The sequence below is a fragment of the Hermetia illucens genome, chromosome 7 (genome assembly GCF_905115235.1).
Source record: "Hermetia illucens chromosome 7, iHerIll2.2.curated.20191125, whole genome shotgun sequence".
Taxonomy (NCBI): Eukaryota; Metazoa; Arthropoda; class Insecta; order Diptera; family Stratiomyidae; genus Hermetia; species Hermetia illucens.
Genome location: NC_051855.1, coordinates 15,237,048 through 15,262,946, shown reverse-complemented (window position 1 = coordinate 15,262,946; position 25,899 = coordinate 15,237,048). Strand labels below are relative to the sequence as shown.

The window sequence follows — 25,899 nt, the reverse complement described above, 5'->3', positions numbered from 1 at the left end:
TGCTTGGGATACAGATACATATCCTCATATCCTAGTCCATACGAACTTTCTTGCAATTCTTGCGCGACGACTCGGGGGCGACAACTCGTAAAAAGCTTCCAGGACTTGACTGCGCAGCAATTGTGGGGCGAACTGCCGGACAACACCCGTAGAAACAGCGCAGATGATATCCTGTGCTTTATTTAGGTGACTTGGATGCAACTTCAGCAACCGGTATAAACTTTGGCCTGCATTGTTTACCCAGAAAGTCATCCCCATAAACTCGTATAAGCCAAACGGAAGCGGTTAGCGGTCAGGAAGAGTGACGTTGTTAAAGCGTCGGTAATCATCACAGGGACCCCAGAACTCCTTCTTGGGTGCCAGATGAAACATGCTTGCCCAGGGACTGGAAAAAAACTTGCCTTGTGTCTTTAATGTTGTTTGGAGCTCGGGTAGGTCATATAGTATTTCGGGAAATTCTCAAGGTACTTTGACCACTCTGGCACGGTTTTCCTCACTCAATAATTTGTGCTTTAACGATTAGATGAGTGAGACCGTCGAGAAAGCTTCCAGCTTAGATTTCTAGTTTATCCAAGAATTTATTTGTTAGAAGAGTCGGCTGGTTAGCCTCTTTTAACCATCATACGGAACCTGTTAAACTAAGTAAACCTAGTTCAGTTGAGGGAGCCATGGTTGAAAACCAGAAGAGGATATTGTCTTGCTTCCCATTAGTCTTCCATGATTGCTTACTTATCTAGGTCCTTGTCGATTCCTTTTGACCCTTAAATTAACTTCTTCCAAGATTTTGAAAGCTCTGGCTTATGTCGCTCAAATCTCCTACCAGTTGCTTCTTCAGAAGGATACAAGGTGCGCATGTAAGCAGGACGAAATCTCTTTTTCAACCGCTTGCCTTATAATAGGATATGTATGTGGAGCCGAGTTCTGAAATGTGGCCAACAAGTGATAGGCATGCAGGGAATATGCAAGTGTTTTTGTAATTTCATACGCGCAGAACACATTGAGGATCCCCTGTACAGGACTTTGTTATTTACATTGAAGGAAATACCAAAAATTAGAGAGGGGGAGGGGCATTGGCTTGATATTTTAATATATACACCAAAAACGGTGGCTCATTTTCACCGAATAAACTAAAATTATTTTCAACCATTATCCTTGCATATGGAATGTAGATTCCCATGAAAAGGACAAATGAATCTGTGAATATTGGATGCTCTGATGATTATGACGTCTCATTATTCATCCCTTCCCCAATTAGAAATATTTGTTTTGTTTTTTTCTTCTTTCTCCACTTTGCGCAAGTACTCAGCATGCGCTCTAAGGGTATAAGGGGTGAAAGCATTGAGTAGGGAAACTACATGAGTATACACTGCATATGTGTATAAGTAAACCGCATAGGGGAGGGCAGTGCGGACTATATGCAGCGGTCAGGTTAGAGAAATGGAGAGTTTTGGAGCTTTGTTTGGGTACAATGCGCTTTTCCTAATGGGTATTGGGAGGACTCTGATGGGTTCATGGTTTTCATATCGTACATGGAGATAATTGTTCGTTTGTATAGGTTCTCTGGCTGCCATTATATTCGTCCAATGTGAATGGATATTAAAGTGGGTCTCTATATAGAGTGAGACAACTTGGGCCATCACCAGGTGTTAAAATTTTTTTTTTCAGCAATTTCATGGAGGTCTCATCAGGTTACTGGGCAGATTTCGTGATTTCCGCATATTTTGGCTGCAATGTTTCGTTGTTGAATGGAACATCCAAATAAGGACAAGTATATGCGCAAACATGCACATATGCGGTGAAAGTGACATTTGAATCATTGTCCTTGCATTCGCGTAGAACGCTGCGTATCCTTATTAAGTAGGGGTAGTATTCCCTAAGATACCTGACAGATTATCTGCTGCCGAGCGCCATAGGATCCTTTCTTCGTCAACCTATGCTGACTAGGTTAACATTTTGGAGTTGGTCTAAAGATACACAAGGGAGTAATGGAAGCAAATTTAATAGAATCCTGGCAAATCTTGCATGAATTTATGACTGTCACGGACATTAACGTAACTAAACAGATGAGGATAGGGTATACAATTCCGACTTTGAAGTTAATATGATTTTGTGGAGTCCTTAGGCGCGTAAGTTAGTTCCCGGAAATAAAAAGAGAATCGGAGTTGTGTTTTTTTTTCGGGTAGTGAGGCGAAATGCATTTACGCACACGTCTCAGACAAACTACCGGCTAAAAGAACCCCCTGCCGCGTCTAGGACTCTGGCCTGCAATCGTTTGACACATTACCTCAGGTCAGGCCCATTCAGTATTAGAGTAAAATCCCGTGGATTCAAAGAGCCTATCTCTGGCATGGATAGGAATCAACCTGTCTTTTTTGGCCTTGTTCTGAGTGACTTTTCTGTAGCTGTTTTCTCTGTAGGTTTCTACTGACCTTCCTTCCCGACAGGCGCCCATGACCATTTATAGGTTCTTCCTCCTAAGGTCCCGGGGAAGTCCTCCCCCCTTTTTTTCTCGGAGCTCACTTTCAAGGCATCAACCCGTTTTTTTTTCAACGAATCACATATAGTATCTTCTAGATCTACTGATCTCTTAGCTGGGGTAATTGACAGCCCCACTTCACGGAGTTGTCTTCAAACAACTGCTGGCAAATAGAAAAAAACTTCAATAACACTGGATTTGAGTACCTCACTTGAAGGCACTCAGCTCGGCTAAATCACATCTTAGATGATGCATGCCTCCACAAAATTGATTTCCCGGTTAGTCATGGATTTCTTGGAAGTCGCTACTATCCAATCTGCATATTTATAGATGATGATGTTACACATTGGACCACACTTTTTCCGTCTTCTGTAGAAGACCTAAGTGAACCAGTAGACTTAAGTCTTAACTCTTAATTGGTATCGTGGAATCTCGATCGACCCCACGCGCAATAGTAAATCACAGACTGTAAGTTTCAAGTAGATATATGATGAACGAGTTCGAGTAAAGTTGTTAAAAACTAGATAAAGTTAATAAAAGTTAGATTTGCTTGCTTTTTTCAATTGGGGTCACTTTGGCCCTTCGATACCAACTATGTAATTAGAAATATCGAAACCAGTTAAGGGTCAAGAGTGGACATCTTCCTGCCTACAGGACTAGTGCTGACAAAGTTTCAAGCTTAGGAATAGCAGGTTTGAATAAAATTTTCTATGGTTGATTAGGGGCTCCAATGACTGAGGTGGTGTGAAATTCCAATTACACATATCGGATCGAGTGTTTGCCGGTCAGTAGTGTATGAATGCAGCGCAGAAAAGTGGGCTTAGGGAAGTTGGGCTAGGCTAGCGGGCGGCTGAATTCGCTAGCGGTAGAAAAACCAAGCCACTGGTACAGTAGTAGACCGCAGGACCGGATAGCAACTAGTGGAAGTGTAAAGCATCGTGTCGCATAGTCAGAGCTATTATTTGTACCGATGCAGAACGGAGCTAGATACTGCGCTACCGGGGGCCCATCACAGTCTAGTATGTAGTGCGCGTCAGCCTAGCCTAGTGTGTCGGTGAGACGTTTTTCTTAGAACTGAAACACGACTGAGGGAGTCTTGATTCGACAGTTAAAGAGTTGGCGTCTAAGACGCGCAGATTTTCCCGGTAATCGCGACTTTTTTCTGAGCCACGCGTTCTCCGCGAAAACGACCCCCCAGTTACGGAACACCATTGCTTCGGTCTAGGTTGTGGTACCGTTCTACTGTCGCTAGGTTTAGTTTCCTTTGCGAACCGGTTTCCTAAGCCCCTTTGGGGCAAACCATAGTCTGTTCCGGCGGGAAAACTGCAATCTGAGGCGGTGGAGCCAAGCGAAAGTGTCTCCCCACACCTACCGCATGTGGGTGCGCGCCGCGATCAATAGTAAACAGATTCCCGAGAAGACGCGTCGCCAACAGCAGCGCCAGCAACAATAATAACAACAATAACAAAAGCTGCATTAGTGACAGAAATAGCCGCGAAAATGGAAACGTGATAAGAGAGAAAACTGGTTGAGTGTGCTCGGAAAGGCGTGCTTGAGGTCGTCGTAAAAGTAATTGAGTGAGAGTGGTTCGCACGCACGACGTGAGAATGGATTACTCATAGTGTCTCGATGTGCTCAAGCCGAGCGTGAGTTCAAATTCAAATTCCGCACATAATAGTCAACCCCACGCGCCACGCTCGACTCTGCTGCGACTAAAAATAAATCGTAAGTAGATAAAAACAACTTGGGGAAAAATCATGCATGGGTTCCTCCCAGCTTATAGTGGCCTCGTGGTGGTCAAGACGCGCAACTCATTCCAATGCCCAGTCAGCCACTGTTATTCTGCCAAAATCTAGCCCAGACAAACATCGAGCACTGCGGAGCCCAAGTTCCACCTTTGCTTCTAGCGTGTGGGGTAACCAAAGCTTTTAATGCGTCCAATAAAAAAAAAAAACCCCACACATGTACACTCAGCTGAGATTTGATGAATTTAAATTGATACAGTGAGGGAAATTTGCTTAGCTGCACACGGATATTTCCCAAAAAAGTAACGGTAAAGTACCGGCACACAAAATGTCATTTATGTCATGGCTGCCTTTCATATATGTTGAGTGCACATGTGCATTAATAATAATAATCGTTGGCGCAACAATCTATATTGGATCAGGGCCTTGAAGTGTGTTAGAGCAATTCATTCAAAACCGGTGAATTAATAGATCGGAAAAAATGATACAAAATTCCTTTAAATTGGGAGATAACTGCGACATTTTCACATCAAATTTGCAGGAAACATGAAGATACGCCATTTTCAAAAAAAAAAGCCACTAAAAATAAGTTGAGCGCGTCACAAATTGTGTCAAAATTGCAACTTTCATCTCGAAATCCTCGGATGCAATAGATTTCAAGGGTGAATAAGAACATCAAATGATAAAAAAAATCTGTACGACTAAGCAAATTTCGCGCACTGTATCTAGATCTGCGTCAGAAATGTCCGCAAAATGCGGAGTAGGGGACTAGTTGAGGATCATATGTGTCTGACCAAGATATACTAGAAATTTTGATATGGGAGCACATTAGGTTCACGCATTTTACATCGCATCCTCTTGAAGGCTTCCAGGGTCTATCCAATGGTTGAGTCGTTGCGCATTAGTCGAATGCACATGTATCTGTTTTTAGAAAGATACATATGTACTCATAAATCAACAGGTTGAGCACGATGGATTTTATGTAGAAATTTTTATTTTAGCCTCTTCATGTATACATTCTGCGCGATATCTTTTTGGATCAGGGCAAATGGAGTAGTGATTTTGATACGTATCTTTTCTTTATATTCATATCTAAAATCTCGAGATACTTTGCCTGAATTAAATTTCATTAATTGTTTTAAAATATATATCTAAAGTATGTCAGTACAAAAGGCCGATCGGATATGAAATTCGATATAGTTTAGCTTTTGGGGCTACCAAGAGTGAGCCTCCACGATTTCAAGGAATGAATAGGTGAAAATATAGAATTCAAAACTACACGCGTAATTGACGTTGCTGGTGCAAACCTCTATTAGTCTAAGAGGTGGCTACATGAAAATTTACATGACACTTTCCACGAAAAATATTAACTGGAAATGGCTGGAGTGTTGTTACTAAAGCAACAGCCGGACAGATTCAGATTTATTTATTGAGCAAAGCAAAAAAAAAAGATATGTGTGAGATACAAAAAATATATATGTAAATATTCACTTGAATGCGCAAGCGTGACTAACTAAGTATGTAACGCTAATCTACGGAAATATTCAGCGTAACCGGTGGCACGACATATAGTGAAAAAGTGGTGAATGTCAACGCTCATTTGACGAAGCATATGCTTAAACCTAAGAATACCTGGACCACCATTTTCAGACAGTTGGGTTGGATAGTTTCTGAGAACGGGTCATTGTAACTGACCCCCGAACTCCTCCCACTTGCAATCAATGTCAAAACTAATATCGGCTTCATAAAGTAATAGTTGAGACCTTTCATTTGATACCCCACGCGACTATCATCATCAACGACGCAATAACCGATATCTGGTCTAGTCCTGGCTTAAAAAGGATATCCAGACATCCCTATTTTGCGCCAAGGTCCACTAATTCGATATCCCTAAAACCCTACGCCATCGTTACATCTCAGGCAGGGTCTGCTTCGTCTCCATTTCATGACTATACCTGGTGAAAAAAAAATTTACACCCCTCGTTTTACATGTATGGGGATCTGCCTTAAGGGGATCATCCCGTGTATCGGATCTTGATATTCTGAAAAATTCTTATTTGTATCTTTATCCAGTTCTTCACAAAAAATTTCCAAAAAAAAACGGCCTTCACACGGGATGGCCGCTTTAAACTCAACTATGTTACTCTCTACACGCAATGGGATTCACAGGTCCCACCTTTCTACTAAATTTCGTATCAATAGGAGTAACCGTTTGACAGACAAACGGACAGACAGAGTAAACCGATTTTAATAAGGTTTTGTTTTACACAAAATCTTACCAAGTCAGAGCAAACCAAAACAAATCTACTGCTAAACGAGGAGATCAGGGTTCTTAGACACCGGTGGACGGGATTGAGCGAGGGGTTTAGAGTAAAGCTTAGTCCTTTCTCCTTGGTAATAGCAATCCGTGAAAAGGTTACCTTTCACTAGATTTGGGTCTGTGCAAGGACAATGATCAAAAGACGAAAGGGATGAAGAATATTGGAGGATTGACCAAACTTAGATTGGGGAGCTTAATTGGTAAAAGGAGTGACCTTAATTCAAGGGAGAAGTTAATTGGTACAGAGATCTCATATTATACAAGCTAATTGACGTTGATTGGCTTAATCGAGGCTAGGCAATATATAATGAATAGGTGATCGGTTTTGATAACAGGAGGACGTTTAAAAAGGGTGGGGGGTGTTATGGTTGAGGAGAAAATTACCGTCCGAGAGAGCCAGCGTCGTACATCCGCTCACGCAACGAGGCGTTAAGCGTAGTGTAGAGGAGAAGAAGTTTTTTGAGGCAGCTGAGTCCTTAGAAGCTTCGGCTATAGGTGATCTGACGTGGGGGTTGGATATAAGTTTGTTTTCGAGAGAGATTTCCAGGTATTTAATGTTTAGCTTTTATCTTAAGGATGTGACTGACAATGCGCCGTTGTAGGTTTTTACTTTCTGGCACTGTGTGCCAGGGTTTTTTTTTTTAAGCTAACTAACCTCAGAGTTATGAGAATTAATGGTGAGGCCCACTTGCTGAAATAAGCAAGGTAATTGTGATAGAAAGAGGCTAGTGTGAAAATGAGCCCACTCGCGTGCAGGATGGTGTTGTCAACAAAAAGGATCCTTCCTGATGCGGGGGGATCATTATTGTTGCGAAGAAAGGACGGGCATGGGATCAAAACTGAATCGATTACCTTTTCAAGGTCTATGGCGCAGGCCACAGTGCATTGCATATTTACCAGGTGATTGAGGTTGAGGTGAATTAGTAGTCTGTGTTCGAAATTTTTTCCAATATTCGATAGAAGAGAGACTGGCTTCATATTTTTGAGATCACCAGAGCAACCCTTCTTAAGAATAGGTATTAGGAGAGCTGATTTCCACGATACAGGGCCTGTTGATGTGGCAGTGGTTGGAGAGTTGAGAATGGTGACACGTTCACTGATGGTTGACGCATGCTTCAGTAGGACCAAGTTGGAGATACCGTCAGGACCAGATGATTTTTTATTGTTGGACCGGATGATTGCCTGCCAACGCGTGCATTTATCTGAAGAGCTGTGAGTACCTTTTGTAATCGAGCTCCAATTCAGTAAGAATCTTGTGAAGCTGCCCGTCGGACGTATCCGTGAGTCTTTTGAGAATTGCAGCCTTAACATGTGCATATCTAGAGAACGTCGAGATCGGGGAAAGAAACGACTAAGTCGTATTTGCTCCTGTCCGAGTGCTATCCACATAGAATGCCACCTCCACCTTGCCACCTCATTGCGCGTTGGTCACTATTCGAACTATCCGCTTACAGAATATTCAAGTCAGGGCACTCCCGGTCTTTTCTGGGACATTTTCGTTCAACATTGATTGCTCCTCCAATAATAATAAAAGAAAGGAGAAAAAAAAACAGAAATCATACTAAGCCTATAAGTGACAGGGTATAAGCGTGAAACAGAGTCCGTGAAAAATGACGACCAACAACAATAGGGGTGAAATTGAGGAAGGGAAAAGGCCATATAAAACGCTCAGAAGCAAATGTCTAGGCAGAGAGTTCACAATATAATTGAAAATCAATAAGCTTTTATTAGACACCCACAATTTTCTAGTCAATCGATTCTTTCGTGATATTCGCCGGGACCAGATGGTATTTCTGAGATTATTCACAGGAACATATAAAAATTTGGGTGATTTAGTCAACGGGTTACCTCGAGAGCCATGTGAATTGACCAAACTCCATATTGATATTGACGATCATCCTTACAGTGTTTATGACAGGATGTAATAGTCAGGATAAGAATAAAATAAATCAACGGATTTCTGATGGTGCAAGTCTCATATTAGGTCCCTTTATGCTTGCGTTGTGTTTTCCCTTTATCGAAAATATAGTAGTCCTGGCATCGGCATTATCTATTGTAAATTGAAATAACAGTTTCTAGACATTGTTCTAGAAGTAGCCTCGCTTGGATACGCAATTTGATGACCTTAAGTCAAATAAAGGAAAATTTATGTAAATCGATATTGTCGCTAGGATAATTACAATTGGCTTCAATTGGAGTTTTTTTTTGTGTCCTGTGGAATTACCAACAATACATTGGAACGATTTGAATGGTGTTTTCTTAGTGTTTGGCGCTTTGAGAATCGGCCGCCCAGTGGGGTCGATAATGAAGCCTGTTCCTCTTATTTTGAAGGACTTCTGCACAGTTCATTAGCGCTATGATGGCCCGGGGGGATGTTACATGAGTCTTTGAATAATACGAAGATACCATTGGAAGTTTGTTTGTTAACTCCTCCACCATGGGTGCGACGCCATATCCATTAATACCAGCGCGTAGGCCGTTGTTCTTGATATACCAATGTTCGGTTCTGGCTGTTATGAATCTAGGATTAAATTTGACTTTTCGTTACTTTCTCGATTGTATGATGACCCTAGTTCCTGGGGCTACAGCTACTGATTGCAGTCTATACCACCTTTGGTTTGATTATAGAAGCAGTCCCGAGTTTGAATTCGATTGACATTGGGCCATACGAGTTGAGTAAACCATCCTTTTTACACTCCTTCCCCCAAGCAAACATCTTGTCGATGCAATCTTAGAAATCGGCCCTACTAGCTCCACTTTTACTGAATCACCTGCAGCTAAATTTTTTTTTTTGGGAGGGTAGGGTAATAGAATGTATTTACGCAAGGTCCCCCGCAACAGTACCCCGTCGGACTGCCAACTAAATACCTTCCCATCGTCACAGAGCTAGCCTGGAAGCGTTTGTGACATTAATTCGATCTAGCCCCCGAGCTCTCCCGCCTAGCGGAACCTTCAAATTAGGAAATTACTTTCACCAACGGGAGGGAAGAGGAGGCAATTAACTGTCAGTTCAAGGAACCCCCTTCCATCCAGCCCCTCCACCGGTCGAGCTCTATCTTCTTTGGGACGAGAAGAACCCGATCGTAATGAGTAACACGACTCAACCTGTCAGCAACAAGCGCCGCGGCATCATCTGCATAACACTCATCTGGCATGTCGAGTTAAAGTAGACTGTCATTGGAAGCGTTCCAGAGGTCCGGCCCTAGGACGGCCTTCTCCGGCACCTGCGGTCGGTGTGCCACCGTTTTAACGACGGTTCCTCTAATCGGAGGAGCAGTTTGCGTTCGGAAAAATCACTACTGATACCCCACGATTTAATCACGTGCTCGTCTGCCACGACGAGGTGTCAATTGGGCTCGTCACCGCCGTACTCGAAGAGTGCCCTTACTCAAAGTTAAGGGGCGACAGCGACAGTCGTTAAGTGAGTCGGCAAAGCTGCATTACTTAATGGCCCACCTTAGGTGACCGCTCCCCGAGCCAACTGCTACGTGAGATGAAGCAGTTGGCCGGGAAAAAGTCGGGGTAGAGCTTCTGAAGTTGCTGTGGTTGAGCGGCTCCCGGAGATCACCCAAACCATCTTGGCCTGTGCGGACTCCGGGTCAGTGAAGGGTCGCGGGAGGTCACGGGCGCCTGCCGTCTCTAAGCTTTTTTCGAATGTGCGTCCATTACCGGGTATTTGCAGACCATCAAAATGCTCCTGGTCTTCTCCACTACACATGGTCCCGTTTCGAAAACGGCAATATGCACACCTTTCGGACTCTTCCAGTTTATCAGGATGACTTTTGGTCTGTGCACTTCTGGTCTGTAAACTTCAGGTAAGATGTACTTGTTTGATGTATTTTCGGAATATCGCTGCTTCCGGGGTTGATTGTAGTCAAACCAGAGATTATAGTGGTTACCAATGCCATCTTTACTGTATTTATAAATTCTAGGGTTACCAAATTTTGATACTTAACTCCCGACAGAAAATCAAGAATACGCATCTCGATTCAATGACCTCGTAAACAAACTCCCTTATTCACACTTATTTAATTGAAATTCAAATGTGTGGGCACTTGAATCAATTTAAACATTTTGATGAATGTACAAGAAGAACATCGCGCAGTTAAGAAAATTGTCGATTAGATACGAGCCATCTTATTGTTTTAAGGCTTGCAATGAGTAGTATCTTTGAGCTGACCAGCAAACTATTATTTCTAATATAATAGCAAGGCTATAGAATATACAGAATTGTTGGCTTATGTGATTTGGCGATGCTAAGAAACTATATATCATCATCATCATCATCAACGGCGCAACAACCGGTATCCGGTCTAGGCCTGCCTTAATAAGGAACTCCAGACATCCCGGTTTTGCGCCGAGGTCCACCAATTTGATATCCCTAAAAGCTGTCTGGCGTCCTGGCCCACGCCCTTATAGACTTTCCGGGTGGGATCATCCTCATCCATACGGATTAAGTGACCCGCCCACCGTAACCTATTGAGCCGGATTTTATCCACAACCAGATGGTCATGATATCGCTCATAGGTTTCGCCGTTATGTAGGCTGTGGATTCTTCTCCCGACGCGGTCAAAAATTCGCAATTTTTCTTGCTTTGTGTCGAAAAGTTGAAATCGTCCAAGGACCGCTTCCGCTTCGGTTTACCCTTAGCTGCAGGTGCCCCGAATGACCCTTTCCCCTCATTCTTGGCACAGCCCAGAGGCAGTTTACCCGAAGGCGGTGTGCCCGAAGGCTGTTTGCTGTCCGTGGACAGCTGCTTACCCATGGGCAAGACTTTAGCCTCAGCAGGTGGCCCGATTGGAACCTGCGGTCCGGAGTGTTGACTAAGGGGCCCTGCCTCGGCTCGTCTGTTAAAGACTGGGTCCCAATTACATTGGTTCCCACTTGAGTAAGTGGAGAATCTGAGTCTAGACTCAGGTTCTCCATCGATGAGCTTAGGGTTGCCCTTTTACTCGGGATTGGATCGTCTTAATCCCGTGCACAGCCCCGACTTCTCAAAAGCTTTCGTCAAAAATTGTGACGCAAATCAACATGGCATAGGAGCGGTTCTGATGCAGAGAACAGAGGAGGAAGATGAAGTTCCGATGACGTATATGCCGAAATAACACTGTCAATGAACAGGAATGTTTGGCAACGTTGGATGGAAATGAGGAAATTTAGAGCGTACATTGAAGGCACAATATTCGAAGTGGTAACTGACTATATTTCGCTCAAATGGCTGATGAACCATTCAGACCTACACGGCAGACTGGCCGGATGGGCATTGAAACTTCAAGGATTCTGTAAAATTGTTTGTCGAATATACTCATGTTGCGTATCATGTTAAAGGTTTTGATTAGTATTTTTCGGTGCCACTCTTAGTTTTGATATTTCTTGGAAAAACGGGCAATACGGAGGTCGAAAGCGATGATTTCTTTAACGGACACATCCTCAGAAACCACCTAATCGAAAAATCTGAAAAAAATCATGAGGTTGCCTCTATATGGTGTCCTGGCCTCAAAATACTCTCCATATCGATATCAGTTTCGTTAGGTGCACGCAAATCCTCGCGTTTGTTTAAGTATTTTTTAGGATCCGGTGTGGACCCACGCACCGGAAAGGATACGTGGAATTTTCTATAATGACCTCATCACGAGTGCAGTCAACGAGCGCGGACGGGTTGCGTTGGCGATCAATACAGTGGTGACCCCGATGTGATCGTTAACAAAACCTGTTCGCCCGGGATTCTCGAAAGAGGGCATCGGACGCTAAAGGCCGCTATAATCGCATAAGACGATCCTTACTGGTGGTAAGTCCTCCCTCTCGTCCTACTTGGCATGCGGACAGTTAGCCGCGAGAAGTTTGCTGCAAGCCCCGCGGAAGTTGTATACAGGGAGAACTTCAGACTCCCCAGTGACCCAGTTCTCGACGTGTGGTCGAGCATAACTCCAATCGGGCGAGGTCCGCACCACTTTACCTTCGATGTCGGAGGCGTGCCCAAAGAGGTCTCTATAGCTCGCCTAAAACCTTTCTTCCGAAAGACAAATACTCTCTGGGGAATGGGCGAATGGCGTGTCCGGTTCGACTTGCCGACCTAAGGGAGTTATGCATTGAACTCTCGCTGAAACGCCTAGGTTTCAGCTGGGGATGAAGTACTAATAATAAGTAGAAATCCATCCAAATGCATTAATGGATTCCGAAACTATTTGTCCTTTTTCCTTTTCCTGATCCACTAAGGCACTTTTAGAAGGAACATCAACAACAAGAAAGTAATTAGGAAACGAGGAGAGATAATTTTAAAAGGAAAAGAGTTCGTCTTGATATTTGAATTGACAAGAAATGAGCGTGTCAAACAATTTACTGCGTCTCCTCCTTGCTATAAATAGCAACCATAATAATTTGAAAACCTGAACGAATTTGTAATATTTTTTGTTCTAATGGAAATCTATTTCTGTTTCTTCTTTTTTTTTTCGTCCATTTACCATCATCATCATTCCAATCATCTTGTTCAATGTTTTTCTTATATATTAAGATTGCAAATTGGAGAAAGTGACGGAATGAAACGCAAAAGAAGAAATATAAAACACTTGGAAAAGTGAAATAAAATATCAAAGAAAATTATATGGAGCCAAAACGATTCAAAGCACACAAGATATTATTAAAAAAAAAAATGTTAGCATCAATTTATTGTCTTTTAATGTTTAGAAAACAAACGAGCCTTAGCCTGAAATAGATTTTCTTAGGAAACTTGCAGAGTGTAAGATTTCTCTGGATAGCTCCCTCCATTAAATTAATTTGTATCTTTTTTTGATGGTTCCTGCTTCACGTGCTGCCGCTTTCTCTCTCCTCAGTACATCTTGTACAAGTTGATTTTTACTTCGTAGAATTAAGATAAATAAAAGTATCTAAATGATATCTTACGACGAATTTTACTTTGGATTTTTAATTTTTTTCCTTTAAATAAAGCGTTTGGGGGATTTTTAATATTTTTCAAATTGATTTTGCTTGTTTTTTTCGTGAATAATGGATTTTATAGGGAGAGAGTGTATCGCCACGTGCACGTCTTTCTCTGTAAAAGAAACGCAAGGGGATATTTCTAAATACAAAACACTTTATTCCATCCAAGAATACTAAAACTAAACTAGAAGGTTATGCATTCTTGCGGCTGACGTTTCGATATTTCTCTTTTCCGATGCTGCTGCCTCTCATGGCGAAGTTCTAAGCCAGCTGGGTTTGTTCAGCTGAGTTGCCATAACTTCTTTTTTCCTTAACCTTTGAGCATTGACTAAAAAATCTCTACCTCAACCATGATGCAATTCTAAATTTAATTTTACCTCTACATACCGATAACAAATTATTTGATTGAGTGTATAACCTTTCACTCTGATCAGAATATTTTCTGCAAATATCTCCACCCAACGAATCTGTCCGTGTTTCGTTTCCATCAGACACTTTCGCGTGCCTATGTATAGCTTGGATTTTCTGCTTTTTCATAAATTACTTGACATGTTTTCCTCAGTTTATTTACGATGCACTCATCTATCATATTCGCTCCAGTGATTTACATTATTTTTTTTTTTGTTCTACTGCTATCGGATACTGTCTTTTTTCATTTAACACGTGTGAAGGATCCCATCAGAAAGTTTGTCATAGAAAATATGGGTATAGTTGCCAAATAGATAGAATTTGCTGATTAGAAACAGGACTTATTGAAGGTCAGAGAAAGGCTTGGCAAATTCGGCTCCTTACTGATATAATCGCCTTTTAGCCGATAGTTTTATGCGGTTGAAAAGTACGCGGGCAATTTTGCAATGAGTACTTTCCTCTCATGGAAAAATTAATGCAACTTTTGGATTTCAGGACAATGCGGTCACTAGGGAACCCTACAACCTAATGAAGTAAACATTCCTGTTTCTTGTTGACGTTCCCTATCACTTGACGACCATATGCAAACGCAAGATTAAAAGCCCATCCCCTAAACCCAATCTTCATAATGGTAAATCCCATCTGCAAAAGAAGGAAAACTTAAGCAAAATCAAAAACGTATCCATGAAAATTTTGTTGACACATTACTTCACAGGAAACATTATTCACAGGAAAACTACGTTTCGATGGGATCCTTTTCATGGATGGCAGCCGTTTCCTGGGAAGATTTCGTTGAGTTGGGTGTTAGGCTCAAGTCTGGGTGGGAGCTGGCGTGTACAGGCGTAGAGCCCTTCGTGTGATGAAAGCAGACCAAAATAGAATTATCTTTTTTTTCAATCTTTGGAAATTTCGAAAAGTTAGACGAACATAATGTCAGTCAGTTGTAAGGACGATGGGAATTGTTCACGGCCATGCATGATAGACGATAACTGACAATGAATGTATCTTTGGCGTGCTTCGCCTTTTACCCCCTGCATCCTTTTGCTTCGTTCCTATAGTTTTGAACGTGACGTCCCAATTCTGTCCGATTGCTTGATACCAACCTGTCCAATAGTGTTATATGTGGAGGTTTGTTGACTGTTCCACTTTGTTCTATTCATTCTATCATACCCTGAAGTCTCCCTTGTACAGCCCTGGGCCCATCCTAGTGACATAAATCGAATAATCAAGGGTAGAGGAATGTACTATGCACTCGAGTTCTCCAAGTTATCCTTGCCCACGCTTCCACCGACACCGAAAAAATCAATAAATGATGGGTCTATTCCCTAGTGAGGGGGAAGCATATGGGTGGTGGGGTTAGGGAGAAGCCTAGGTGTTACATTGACTTCTGGTTATGGTTAATAAGGGAGTAGTTACCCAGGCATGTTTATATCTATTTCTATATGACACAAGGAGCTTAAGTGCGCGGCAGACATCGCATGATAAAGTGTATAGGAGCAAAAGCAATTATCGGATTGTAACTAGGTAACAAACAATTAGCTTAACTACCAGGAGTTCTCGGAGCTCAGGGAGAATTGGTTATGTATGAGGAGCTATGAGGCGTGGACGATATAAGGAGAATGGAGAGGCAGAGCTGAAAATTTGTATATTGGAATTTCGATGCATTTCAATCCGTTTTTGCATTTGCATACGAAAGGCCGATCCAGGTGGCTAAAGTTCCAGTTATCCAATCTGTATTGGAACAATACATTTGGAGTAGCTTTCTTTACTGGTTGATTTGTAAGATTATCACAGCCAAAAGAAATGAGGTGGGAACACTAAAGTTCGGCGGTTGGGGTTGTAGTTTAAAAAGCAATGATTACCAAGGAGCCCAATTTTCCATAGACTCCCTGAATGTGAAAAAGTGCCATGAATTCTTTGAATGCTGAAGGATATGAGCTCAAGAGATAAACTCCCTCCAAGAGGTTCAGTTCCTACCTTCACTAGCTATGCGCTAGTATTTGCCGCCTTTTCGCCTGTTTGAATGTGACACAATCGGCAATCCTTCGTTTTGGCTTGAAGCCCTAGCAGACCGCGAGTAAATTTCAAAGCACCCCGCTTGCCCCATCAGTAATGTCCGTCTGTGTTCACTATTCGTCTGTTTTATCAAAATGTAAGGGGTTTAAGAACTACGCTGGGGACCTTCAATCTATCCGCGCTGATTCTGCAGCATCTTGTAATTTGTTTATCTGGAACCTGGCTTAATGAAAATATACGGAACCCTGGGCTCCCTCAAAGCTATTTCATTTTCCGCTGCGACAGGGACCGCGCTGCGTTATGTGAGTTCACTGCTAGTGGAGTCCAAATTGCATATGACGCACCATATGATTATGTTACCCTACGTATCCCCCCTTATGTATCTTGTATGTGCCTCCCTTGTGCTAGCCCTTCCCACCTGTAGGAAAAATGTTTGAGAGCTTGTCAGAACTCCTTACTGTCAAATTCCATTCCCTCCCTTTTTTCCTCTGCGAAGCTGTTAACCTCCCCATGTTCAAATGGCCTAGTATTTCTAGCCTAGCCCGCCCCCCCCCTCCCCGCGCCTGATGTGAGATCCGGCCATTCTTGAAGTGTCTGTCTGTCTGTCATATGCATTTTTCTGGGTGATGGGGGATGTAATTTTTTTCACCAAATATAGTCATGTGGGGTATCAAATGAAAGGCCTTGGTTAGTACTTTTCGAAGCTGGTGTTAGTTTTGACATTTTTCGGATAGGTGGGGAGTCCGGGGGGTTTACTACTACTCCAAAAGGTATAACAATTCACCACAGGTCGATGATTTAAAACAAAAATTTCGATTAATATACATTCAATGCTGAATGGAATTTTTTAAAAATGTAGTCTTCTTTTTTATCCTTTTTATCTATCTAGGAACGTACTTTTGATCTCATTTTTATAAATCAACTTTCCTTTTTCTTCCAGAAATAGCTGCTAACACATAAGGGCTGCAACGGAACAAAGGAACGCTAAATTGTGTTATTAAATCATTTTCTCGGGTTCGTTTTCGAGGCGATATATTTGGTCACCCATATTCGGTGCAATTTTAACTAAAAATAAGTTGATTTAATAAAATTATCTACTTAATTTTGTTCTATTCGCAAAAAAAAAAAAATACAAGATTAAATAATTTATTTTTGGTTTAATTTTATCTCATTTTCAAAGTTATAATTATATCAATCGGAGTGATCTTTACGAAAGTGCCGTTTGCTTGATATATTGAAAAAAAAAAGCTATTAATTTCCGGTTTCACTATTTTTATCGAAATTTCTCGACAAAAGAAAAAAATTCAGCTCATTTTCGATTGCAACTTTCGGGGTTTTATCTAGTTTATTTCTTTGAATTAGCGCAATTTTTTTCGCGCCGACATAGATTTCCTTAAGTGTGCCATCGCGATGGCTGCTCCAGCAGCCTGTACGCGTTTTTCAGACAATTACGATATAAAAGAAGAGCTTGGAAAGTAAGTAAATAATTAATTTTTAGCATGCATAGTTGATATTTACTTCACGATAATGTAACATAAGTTAGGTTAGGCCAAAGTAAGCCCATCTATGCCCAAGTATGTCTCTCCCCTGCAGAGCAACCAGCCTGCGTCGAAAGTCCCGCATCGTCTCATTCGGTATTAGATAGACACTGAAAAACCTTCCAGAATCCAGACAAAACACCCTCGGCCTTGGGTAACAACCATAATGGGGGTGACGTCCCAAGCCCATATTGCAGCGGTACCTGCTATATTAGCGTGCCATGAAACTGGGTCCTTGTTTTGGTACTGCTCACTGATGAGTACTAAATAAACTTTGGTATCCTCAGTGAACTGCGCTAACAACTTGTGAGCGGTAGCATTCTGGTGCATATTGATTTGAAGGATGCGAATCATATTGACCGCGTCCTAGCTTCTTCCAGTTCTGCTCTGAAGACTGGACACCGGCTCGAGTCCGCAGTATGTGCAACATTCTCACTAGACCCGTCACAGTCCCTGCATAGGACGCATTTCAGGTGTTTGTTTGATGGCCTGACTAACCGCATTTACGGTATGTTGTCCTTTTGTTTGCCCATAATCCAAACAACAGAAACATTTGGTCGGGGCGGCCCAGATTCATATCCCGGTGTTTAGGAGCTTCCTTGCATGTTGCTCGGCAGCTCCCTACACACCGAGTTTTTGACCTCGGAAGTTCGCAGAAGTGATACCAACGGATTGTATGGCTTTGTCTAGATTGGGCGTTTCGTGGTAACGTTTTTCAGCTTATATCTAAGTGTTATATGACCTAGCTTCATATATTCCTCCATGAATACGTAGAGTGTCTCCATTTCCGGATAATTCGTTAGCTTCTGTTCTAAAGCCAAGAATCTGTTGCATGTGGTTTGTTGTGTGCCCTCTAGCACTGATGGTTTCTCGGTAAATGGTAACAATACAACAAAGCAGCTATTGCTGTCTCGTTGAACAGTTGTACAGGCGGTGACTTTCACATTGTTTTTCTGCCTCCGATTGAATAGGCGATTCTAGTTCTACCTCTTCCAATTTCTAGAATTCCCTGGTTATGCCAGTGGTGGTGACCCTAGATGTGAGGAGAATTGGAACCCTATATGAAAGTCTCTGGCGATGATTGGTGTTCTCACCTATTTCGCTGCTATTGTCGATAGTCGATACATGCAAGAGCGGACACTCTAGTATAATACGGATGATGGACCCAAGGAGTACGTTGTCTCCGCGGGTGTCCCACAGGGCTCTGTTCTAGGCCCACTACTGTGGAAAATCATGTATAATGATGTACTTAACCTTCCGGTTCGGGAAGAGGTCACGGTGGTGCATTACGCCGACGACATAGCACTGGTTGTGGGCGCAAAGCATCTCGAAGATGCTAAGTTGTACTCAAGCGAAGCAATCAGTGCTGTTAAGGCTTGGTTAGAGAGTGCAGGACTTGCAACCGCGGAGGAAAAGACGGAAGTCGTCCTCATCACTAAGCGTTGCAAGAGAAATTACGCTTGCACTAGAGTTGGGATTCGTATCATTATTTCCAAGCCGGTCATCAAATATTTGGCACTGATGATAGACGGAAAATCCAATGTTAAGTAGCACGTAGAGCATACTTCCAAAAAAAGCATCCACCACGAGTATTACTCTAGCAAGGTTGATGTCGAACGTAGGCAGACCGCACAGACCAGGATGGTGAGTTCTATCTTGCTGTATGCAATCCTAGTTTGGGGAAAAGCTCTGCATATTTTAGACAACGCACATAAACTCAGTGCGGTTTACAGAAGAGCAGCCTTAAGGGTTTGCCCTTCAGGACCGTCTCAGATGATGCAGGGTTCCTCATCTCCTGGAATGATGCCGATTGACATACTGGCAACCGAGGTGATCAACGAATAGAAGGTCCATCTCTCATTTATGGCAGGTGAAAAAAGCCGAAAGGGAGAGATTCATAAGCGGATGGCAACAGCGATAGGACCAGTTAGAAAAGGGTCACTGGACTTACAGGCTGACATTTACCATTTTCAAAACCAATATCAACGAGCTTATGGTTTCCGACTTATTTCCTTTCAAAACCACTCCAATTAAAGAAAATGTATGTTACCATTTTCTCTTCCTAATTTCCTAGGAAAATCACCGGGAAAACAATAGATGAAAATGAAAATCGATTCATAAATTTCCCTATTAGCCAGAAAGTAAAGAAATCTTACTCAATATACACAACTACACCACACAACGTGAAAATGGTTGAGAAATTCACTGATGGGAAACAATGACCCGGGTAGGCCAGCAGAGACGATGGCGATGATGGAATCCTCAAGATATGAATTTATCTCATCAAAAGTTCCATTTTTCATCTTGTCGGCTTGAAGTAAATCCAATCAATTTTCACAACAAGTCACCTGTGCTTTCCGTTGGCAAAGAGAAATTTGCCTTATCGCATAGGCTCAGCGACTAACACACTTGTTGTCTGCCGTATCTTATTTCAATGCCATCAGCCCATCCACCCTTCTATTCAACCTAAGAAGACTACCCAGTTCAACCGCATTTCGTCAACTCTTTCTCGCTTTATCTCTTATTCTCACTGACTTTCATCATCAAATAAGATTTAGGTTCCGTATTTCATCAGGAACTTAGTTAGGTTCCCCTTTTCCCTGATTCCACTCCAGGACATTCAGCTGGGAAACGTCTTCTCACATATGTCCAATGGGAGAGAAGAATTAGACAAGTCCCGGGAAAATTTTCCTGCTTTCCATTTTTGATGATCCTCCTTCCTTCATTTCCACATTATGAAAATTCAAATCAAGTGTATTGCACAGATACAGGGTAACGTATACGGGGTTTGGTTTATTTATAGGCCATAGGTACTTTTGCATTCATTGGACATGGAAAATATGTTGCCTACAATCCGAGGAAGATTGACGAGGTCAAATCGACAGGATAAAGTTAGGTGTAGATTACAGAACGAAGAGGTTGAGAGATAGGAGTTAGGAGGCACGAGTACCAGAGAAAAAGTCCCGACCCTTCGATTTCAATAAAATGAATTAGTAATGAGAATCTTTGTTACCCAGGCGCTGATACGGGAGTCCCCGATTAGGAAGACGCAATATTAATCCTTTGCATATGGGGCCAGACATCTTATCTTCTTTATGATTAAATGGATCTTGTATGCAGTGCCCAGAATTAAATTGTCGTGTTTGGGTACCAGGGAAGGAGTGAATGGGCGGACGAGAAAACATAGTGGAAGGTGAAAGGATATTTTGATTCTATATTTTCTTTTAATATCATCAATCTACAGCTGGTTCGGACGAAATGAGAAGTAATCAAGTGCCACCTTCTATTTTCTTTGAGGAGTAGGGTAGGTGAGTGCATCCACGCACAGGGTGTTGAACTCGACACCTCCCTGTCATCAGAGAACTAGCCTGGAACCGTTTGACACATTACTTCGGGCTCGCTCTCCCGCTTTACCGGCTTTCGGTGCCTTCAAGTTAGGGAATTCCTTTCACCAACGTGAGGGGTGGGGACTCGTTAGTTGTCATCCCGTCCCTCCGTCGGTCGAGCTCAATCTTCTTCGCAATAAGAAGCGGTCGAACATAATGCCAGCGTTCCTCAGCATCTCTCTGATAATGTTGTCTGGAGAGACTTCCCCTGTGTCTGTCGAAAGCGGCTGACAAAAGCCTTCCAATCCTTCACAAAAGAGAAAGTTGTGTTCAACGCCATCCGTCAATCCATTGCAGAACAAACAATCAGGAAATCGCGCCTTCCCAATCTTGTGCTGATTGAGCAAGGAAATAACCAAGTTCGGTTCAGCCACGGATCTAAATTATCAATGGGTGGCGCAGTCCATCTGTCTCTTAGCTAACTTTGCCAAGAGAGTTGCCAATCGGTGAGGGTGCGTTGACATTCTTTATGAGCAACTACTTCTCTTAATTTTTCGCCCTTACGGCTGTATGGCCGGTTCTGAAACAATGTGATAAGCAGATGCCACTTGCATAGCTCTCTGGACTTAAGGAAGCCACTTACGATGCACCTCCTTGGAGAAGGCATTAGCCCGTGCCTCCACACCATAGAGGAGAACGGATTACATTGCTCCCATATGAAGACGTCTTCTGATAGATACTGGGCTCCTAATATTCGCCATTAACCGACTGAAGGCCGAGACTCCAGTTGCAGCCCTGCCCGCTGCGGCTTTGATTTGTTGGAAGAAGCTCACCTTCGAGACGAACATTAAACCGAGGTATTAATCAGCTGGTTTTGACCCTATAGTCAACTCGCCGATCGATATGGGACGCAGGACCGGGATTCTCTTTCTGTTCAAGATGACTGCTTCGGGTTTTCAAGCGCAAAGCTGAAACCATGAGTAGTCATCCATCCGCTTTCCCGCATTAACATGCCAAATCTGCTTTGCGTCTGGCAACAAGTGTCGCAACGTCGTCTGCATAGTCGACCAGGCGTGACTCTTCTGTTATGGATGGATTCCTGTGTTGCTCCCGACATGGTCACCATCCTCCTCTGTCTTCCTTTAAGCAGTAAGTTTGGCCGTTAGTGGAACACCAGTTTGTAAACTTCCGCCGGGATAACATCAGGACTTGGAGCCTTCTGGTTTTTAATGGTGAGAACCGTTTCTTTGAGCTCGCTTATTGGGGCAATCCTCGACGCTTTTCCCGCTATTAACATCAATCCGTACGGGATGTCTAAAGAATAATGCTCGTACAATACGGTTTATTTGATCGGTACTTATTATGTAGGGCTTCCACAGGATCCCGATTTTCCGGGTGACAAATTTATAGCGAAGTCAGCACGGGTACTCATTCCCCGCGTTAACCAGGTTCTGCCAGCCGCAAGCTTTGTTTGAATTTATCGCACTACGAAGTTTCCTTTTGGATGATTTATACTCTGTCTTTATGGCGCATGCCTTGTCGCGGGTGTGTAAACGTTGCGCCAAACGGCGGAGCTTGTGACATTTCCTCCACCGGTCGTCAATGTTTGCCGCCCACCAGTACATAGAAGGCTTGTCAGTAGTTTCCTGAGCCCAACGTGAGCAAAGAAAATTAACGTAAGACATAAGGGAGACCGAGAAGGTCAAGACGCTCAGGGTAGACAATAAAACCCCTGTCCCCACCATCAACGAGAACATCAAATTATGAATAATTGACCACCTGACTGGGTCTCATTATTTCGTCATCCTGGTATTTGATTGAAACTCCTTTTGAAAATTGCTTAACGCTAAGTCATTTGTGGCTTCCCATAAGTAGAGGAGAAACCTTTTTCTCACAAAAAAAGATTTGAGAGCTCTTCAAGTGAAAGGATTGTAAACTTCTCATCCTATCCAGTTTTATATATTTCTAGGCCAACTGGACATTTTTCTTCTTCTTTCTCGTCCTCACCCCCTGCGCCCTTGCTCAGCAAAATGTTCGTCCTTTTTATCTCTACGATTTTCAATCACGCGCTCCTTTTATCCGATTCGCAAACAAAGGTAACCAAGTCCCTAGTTTTTTTTCTCGCGTGTGAAGTACTTTGAGAAGTATACGGAGTGATAAGAAAATGGAAATTCACTGAAGATATTTGCGGAAAATTCGCGAAAATACCACTCGAGAAAATTGGGATGAACTTGACGTACGATGGAATTTTAAGTGGTCGAGCCAAAAGATTGTATACATATATGTCTGAAAGAATCGAGGCCCTCTGAACTCGAGCTGGAATGTTAAATAACTTCTTAGGTATTTATTTTAGAAAGTCTCAAGTGTTGCCCTGAAATGCGGATGAAATTGGAAGAAGTCAAAATAATGAAACAAAAGAAGGGCATTGTTCTTGAACCCTCATTAAAAGTACCTAAGTGGCAGAGAGTACTCATTGAGTAAATGACTCCGATTATTCCAATGAAGACTACACATTCCTATTTTGAGAGTTTAGAGCTAAAGTGCGCTTATTAGGACGGGGAGTTTGGTTCCCATACCGAGAATCGAACCTGGGGCTTCTAGGTGAGAACCAGATGTCCTATCTATTTTTTGAGTCTCTCTGCCACCTTCGCCAATTATTATTATTATAACTATTGTTTCTAGAAAACTACCTGTAGAGCTGGTATAGGATTCAATTTTCAACTTTTCATCAAAACTGAAAGTGAAAACTACAATCAAAGAAGAAGAAGAAACTAACATAATTCCCCAGATAAAATTAAAAATACAATAAAACTTCCAATGGACACTTCTCAGATTGTATCTATTGATTTGTTTATTTCGATATACGCAATCTATTGAAGTCACTCTACTCGTAAAAATTAGATTTCATTTAATAATATAGTTTGATTGCAGTTGTACTCTTTGATTTGCTAATCAAAAGAAATATGTCTATTTGATAAAAGAAGAAATAAATAACAAAGTTAAAGGCAAATCAAGAGATCCAATTCACGTTGTGTGTTTTTTTTTGTCAAAGTAAAGTCAATTTAGTGCTATTGAATCTGGGCCAAACATTGAAGTCGTATGCAATATAATTTTGAGATGGATGATGACTTTTGAGGTATAAAAAATACGCGAGAATTACTATAGGTTGCTATTGTTAATTCCAGAAAATTAGAACTATCTTTTGTCTATCTTAATCTCTAATTATAATTACAATTGCAGTCGTTTCTATTCTTGATGAAATATCTTCCAAATATTCCTAAAATCTTTCTCACTTTTCATCCAGTCACATAATTATTATATAATTATAAATAAATTACTATGTAATTATAAGTAATTACTATATAATTATAAGTAAAATATTTAATTTAATAAAATGTAAAAATAATCAATAATATGAATTTACAAGTTTCCACTATATACTACAACCCCTCCTCCTTTTTATTTCAGAGGTGCATTTTCAATAGTTAAACGATGTGTTCAAAAATCGACTGGATTAGAGTTTGCGGCAAAAATAATAAATACAAAAAAGCTAACTGCCAGAGGTAAGTACTGCCTTTATTTTCAAAAAAATTAAGCATATTGGGCGGGATAGGTATTGTGTCTTTTTTTTTTAGGTGGAGGAGAGTCAAAACCTCAGCACTCAGACCCTAATGGTCCATTGTTCTCCCCTGTCCAACGGAATATCCCGAATTCGTTTATGTATCGCAAGATTTCCGTTAGTGGATGTGATGTGGCCCCACTCAATCTAGTCCTTCTTCTATCAGTTTTGTTGACTCCACTGCCAACTACCAGCAAAATTTCTGCCACCTTCTCTGAAGATACTTCTCTTCAGTATTTTCTCCCTCGATCACTCCATTTTCTACGCCTCCGAATTTCTGGCCATTCCTCTCCTTGCGCCTTCCTTGGTTGAGTTCCTGATTGGTAATCTTGACCTCAATGTCGAGCCTGGCCCCGATGCGCTTCCTAACCTTTTGCTTCTTAACTGTAGAAAACACATCTACAACAAAAGTGTAGAAGAATGCTATTTTCCTCATGTCTCATCCCTATCCACGAGAGCGGAGACCCCTCTCTTGCTGTGAACTACCACCTAATTTCTCTTTTCTCCTCTTGCTCCAAAATCCTCAAAAGATACGTCAACGACTGGTTGACCGCCCGCTTCGGTCAGCTCATTGTCAGCATGGTTTCGTGAAACATATATCTACGGCTTCAAATCTACTGGTCCTCACCAACTTCATTGCTAAACGCTTTAATTCACGACAGGAAGTACATGCTATTTATACTAATTTCTTCAAAGTCTTTGATACCGTTGACCATAATATTCTCCTCTCTAAACTTTCACTACTCAACTACCTCCCTCAGCCATCTCCTGGCTTTCCGCCTATTTCTCATACCGTTCCTGCAAAGTTACTCATCTCGTTTCTTCTCTCCTTCCCCTGGGGTTCCCCAAGGCTCTATACTTGGTCCCCCACTCTTCCAGTTTTTCATCGAATCGAATACAGCGGGCCACTAGGGTCTGAGTGCTCAGAAGTTTTGTCTCTTAGGGGCAAAATATGCTAGAGTTGGAATATGGGCTTAATTCAGATAAATTAATTTTTTTAGGCTACTTTAACTTCTACTGAACTAAATAGATTTTGTGGTTCTCGTTTACAGATTTCCAAAAATTAGAACGTGAAGCCCGAATATGCCGGAAGTTACAGCATCCAAATATTGGTAAGTTTCTTGTGTTTTTCTTCAATAGGCTTTTTCCTATTTCCTTATTCCCTCAAATCCATTAATTTTGCTTGTTATCTTGTCGTGAAGTCATAACACTTGAATGTCCTTTTGATTCTTATCCTCGGTGATTTGTGGTCCAAGAATTTCCACAAATCTCTCGGTGTTCACCTTCGCGACGTTCGACACACAAAAAAAAGCGCCGGGGTGGTGTACACCTATAGACAAATCAGGCAGACTTGTTAGCACTGATGAAGGGAACAAGTGGTTCCCGAAATATCAGATTCGGACGAAGCAGCGACCAAAATGTTATTCATGTATACGAATCAGAAGTTTAAGTTTCGCAGGAGAGAGTGGATGAATCTCTGGAAAATATGCGCAACTTTGCATAAGTCGAATGTCA

The 25,899-nt window shown here is 42.0% G+C and overlaps 1 protein-coding gene across 22 annotated transcripts in view; it reads left to right on the top strand.

Annotated features, from left to right (window-relative positions):
* Window positions 1-25,899, top strand: part of LOC119660841 (calcium/calmodulin-dependent protein kinase type II alpha chain) — a 72,978-nt gene that overhangs the window by 8,082 nt on the left and 38,997 nt on the right. For 21 of the 22 annotated variants that reach the window (XM_038069738.1, XM_038069737.1, XM_038069732.1 and 18 more), the window contains 3 exons: window positions 16,842-17,376; window positions 24,234-24,328; window positions 25,437-25,496. In XM_038069738.1, the coding sequence (XP_037925666.1) occupies window positions 17,312-17,376; window positions 24,234-24,328; window positions 25,437-25,496 (220 nt within the window). In that variant the 5' untranslated portion in view covers window positions 16,842-17,311. Of the gene's footprint in view, window positions 1-3,342; window positions 4,202-16,841; window positions 17,377-24,233; window positions 24,329-25,436; window positions 25,497-25,899 lie in introns of those variants that run through there. The other variant, XM_038069720.1, reaches the window with a different exon arrangement.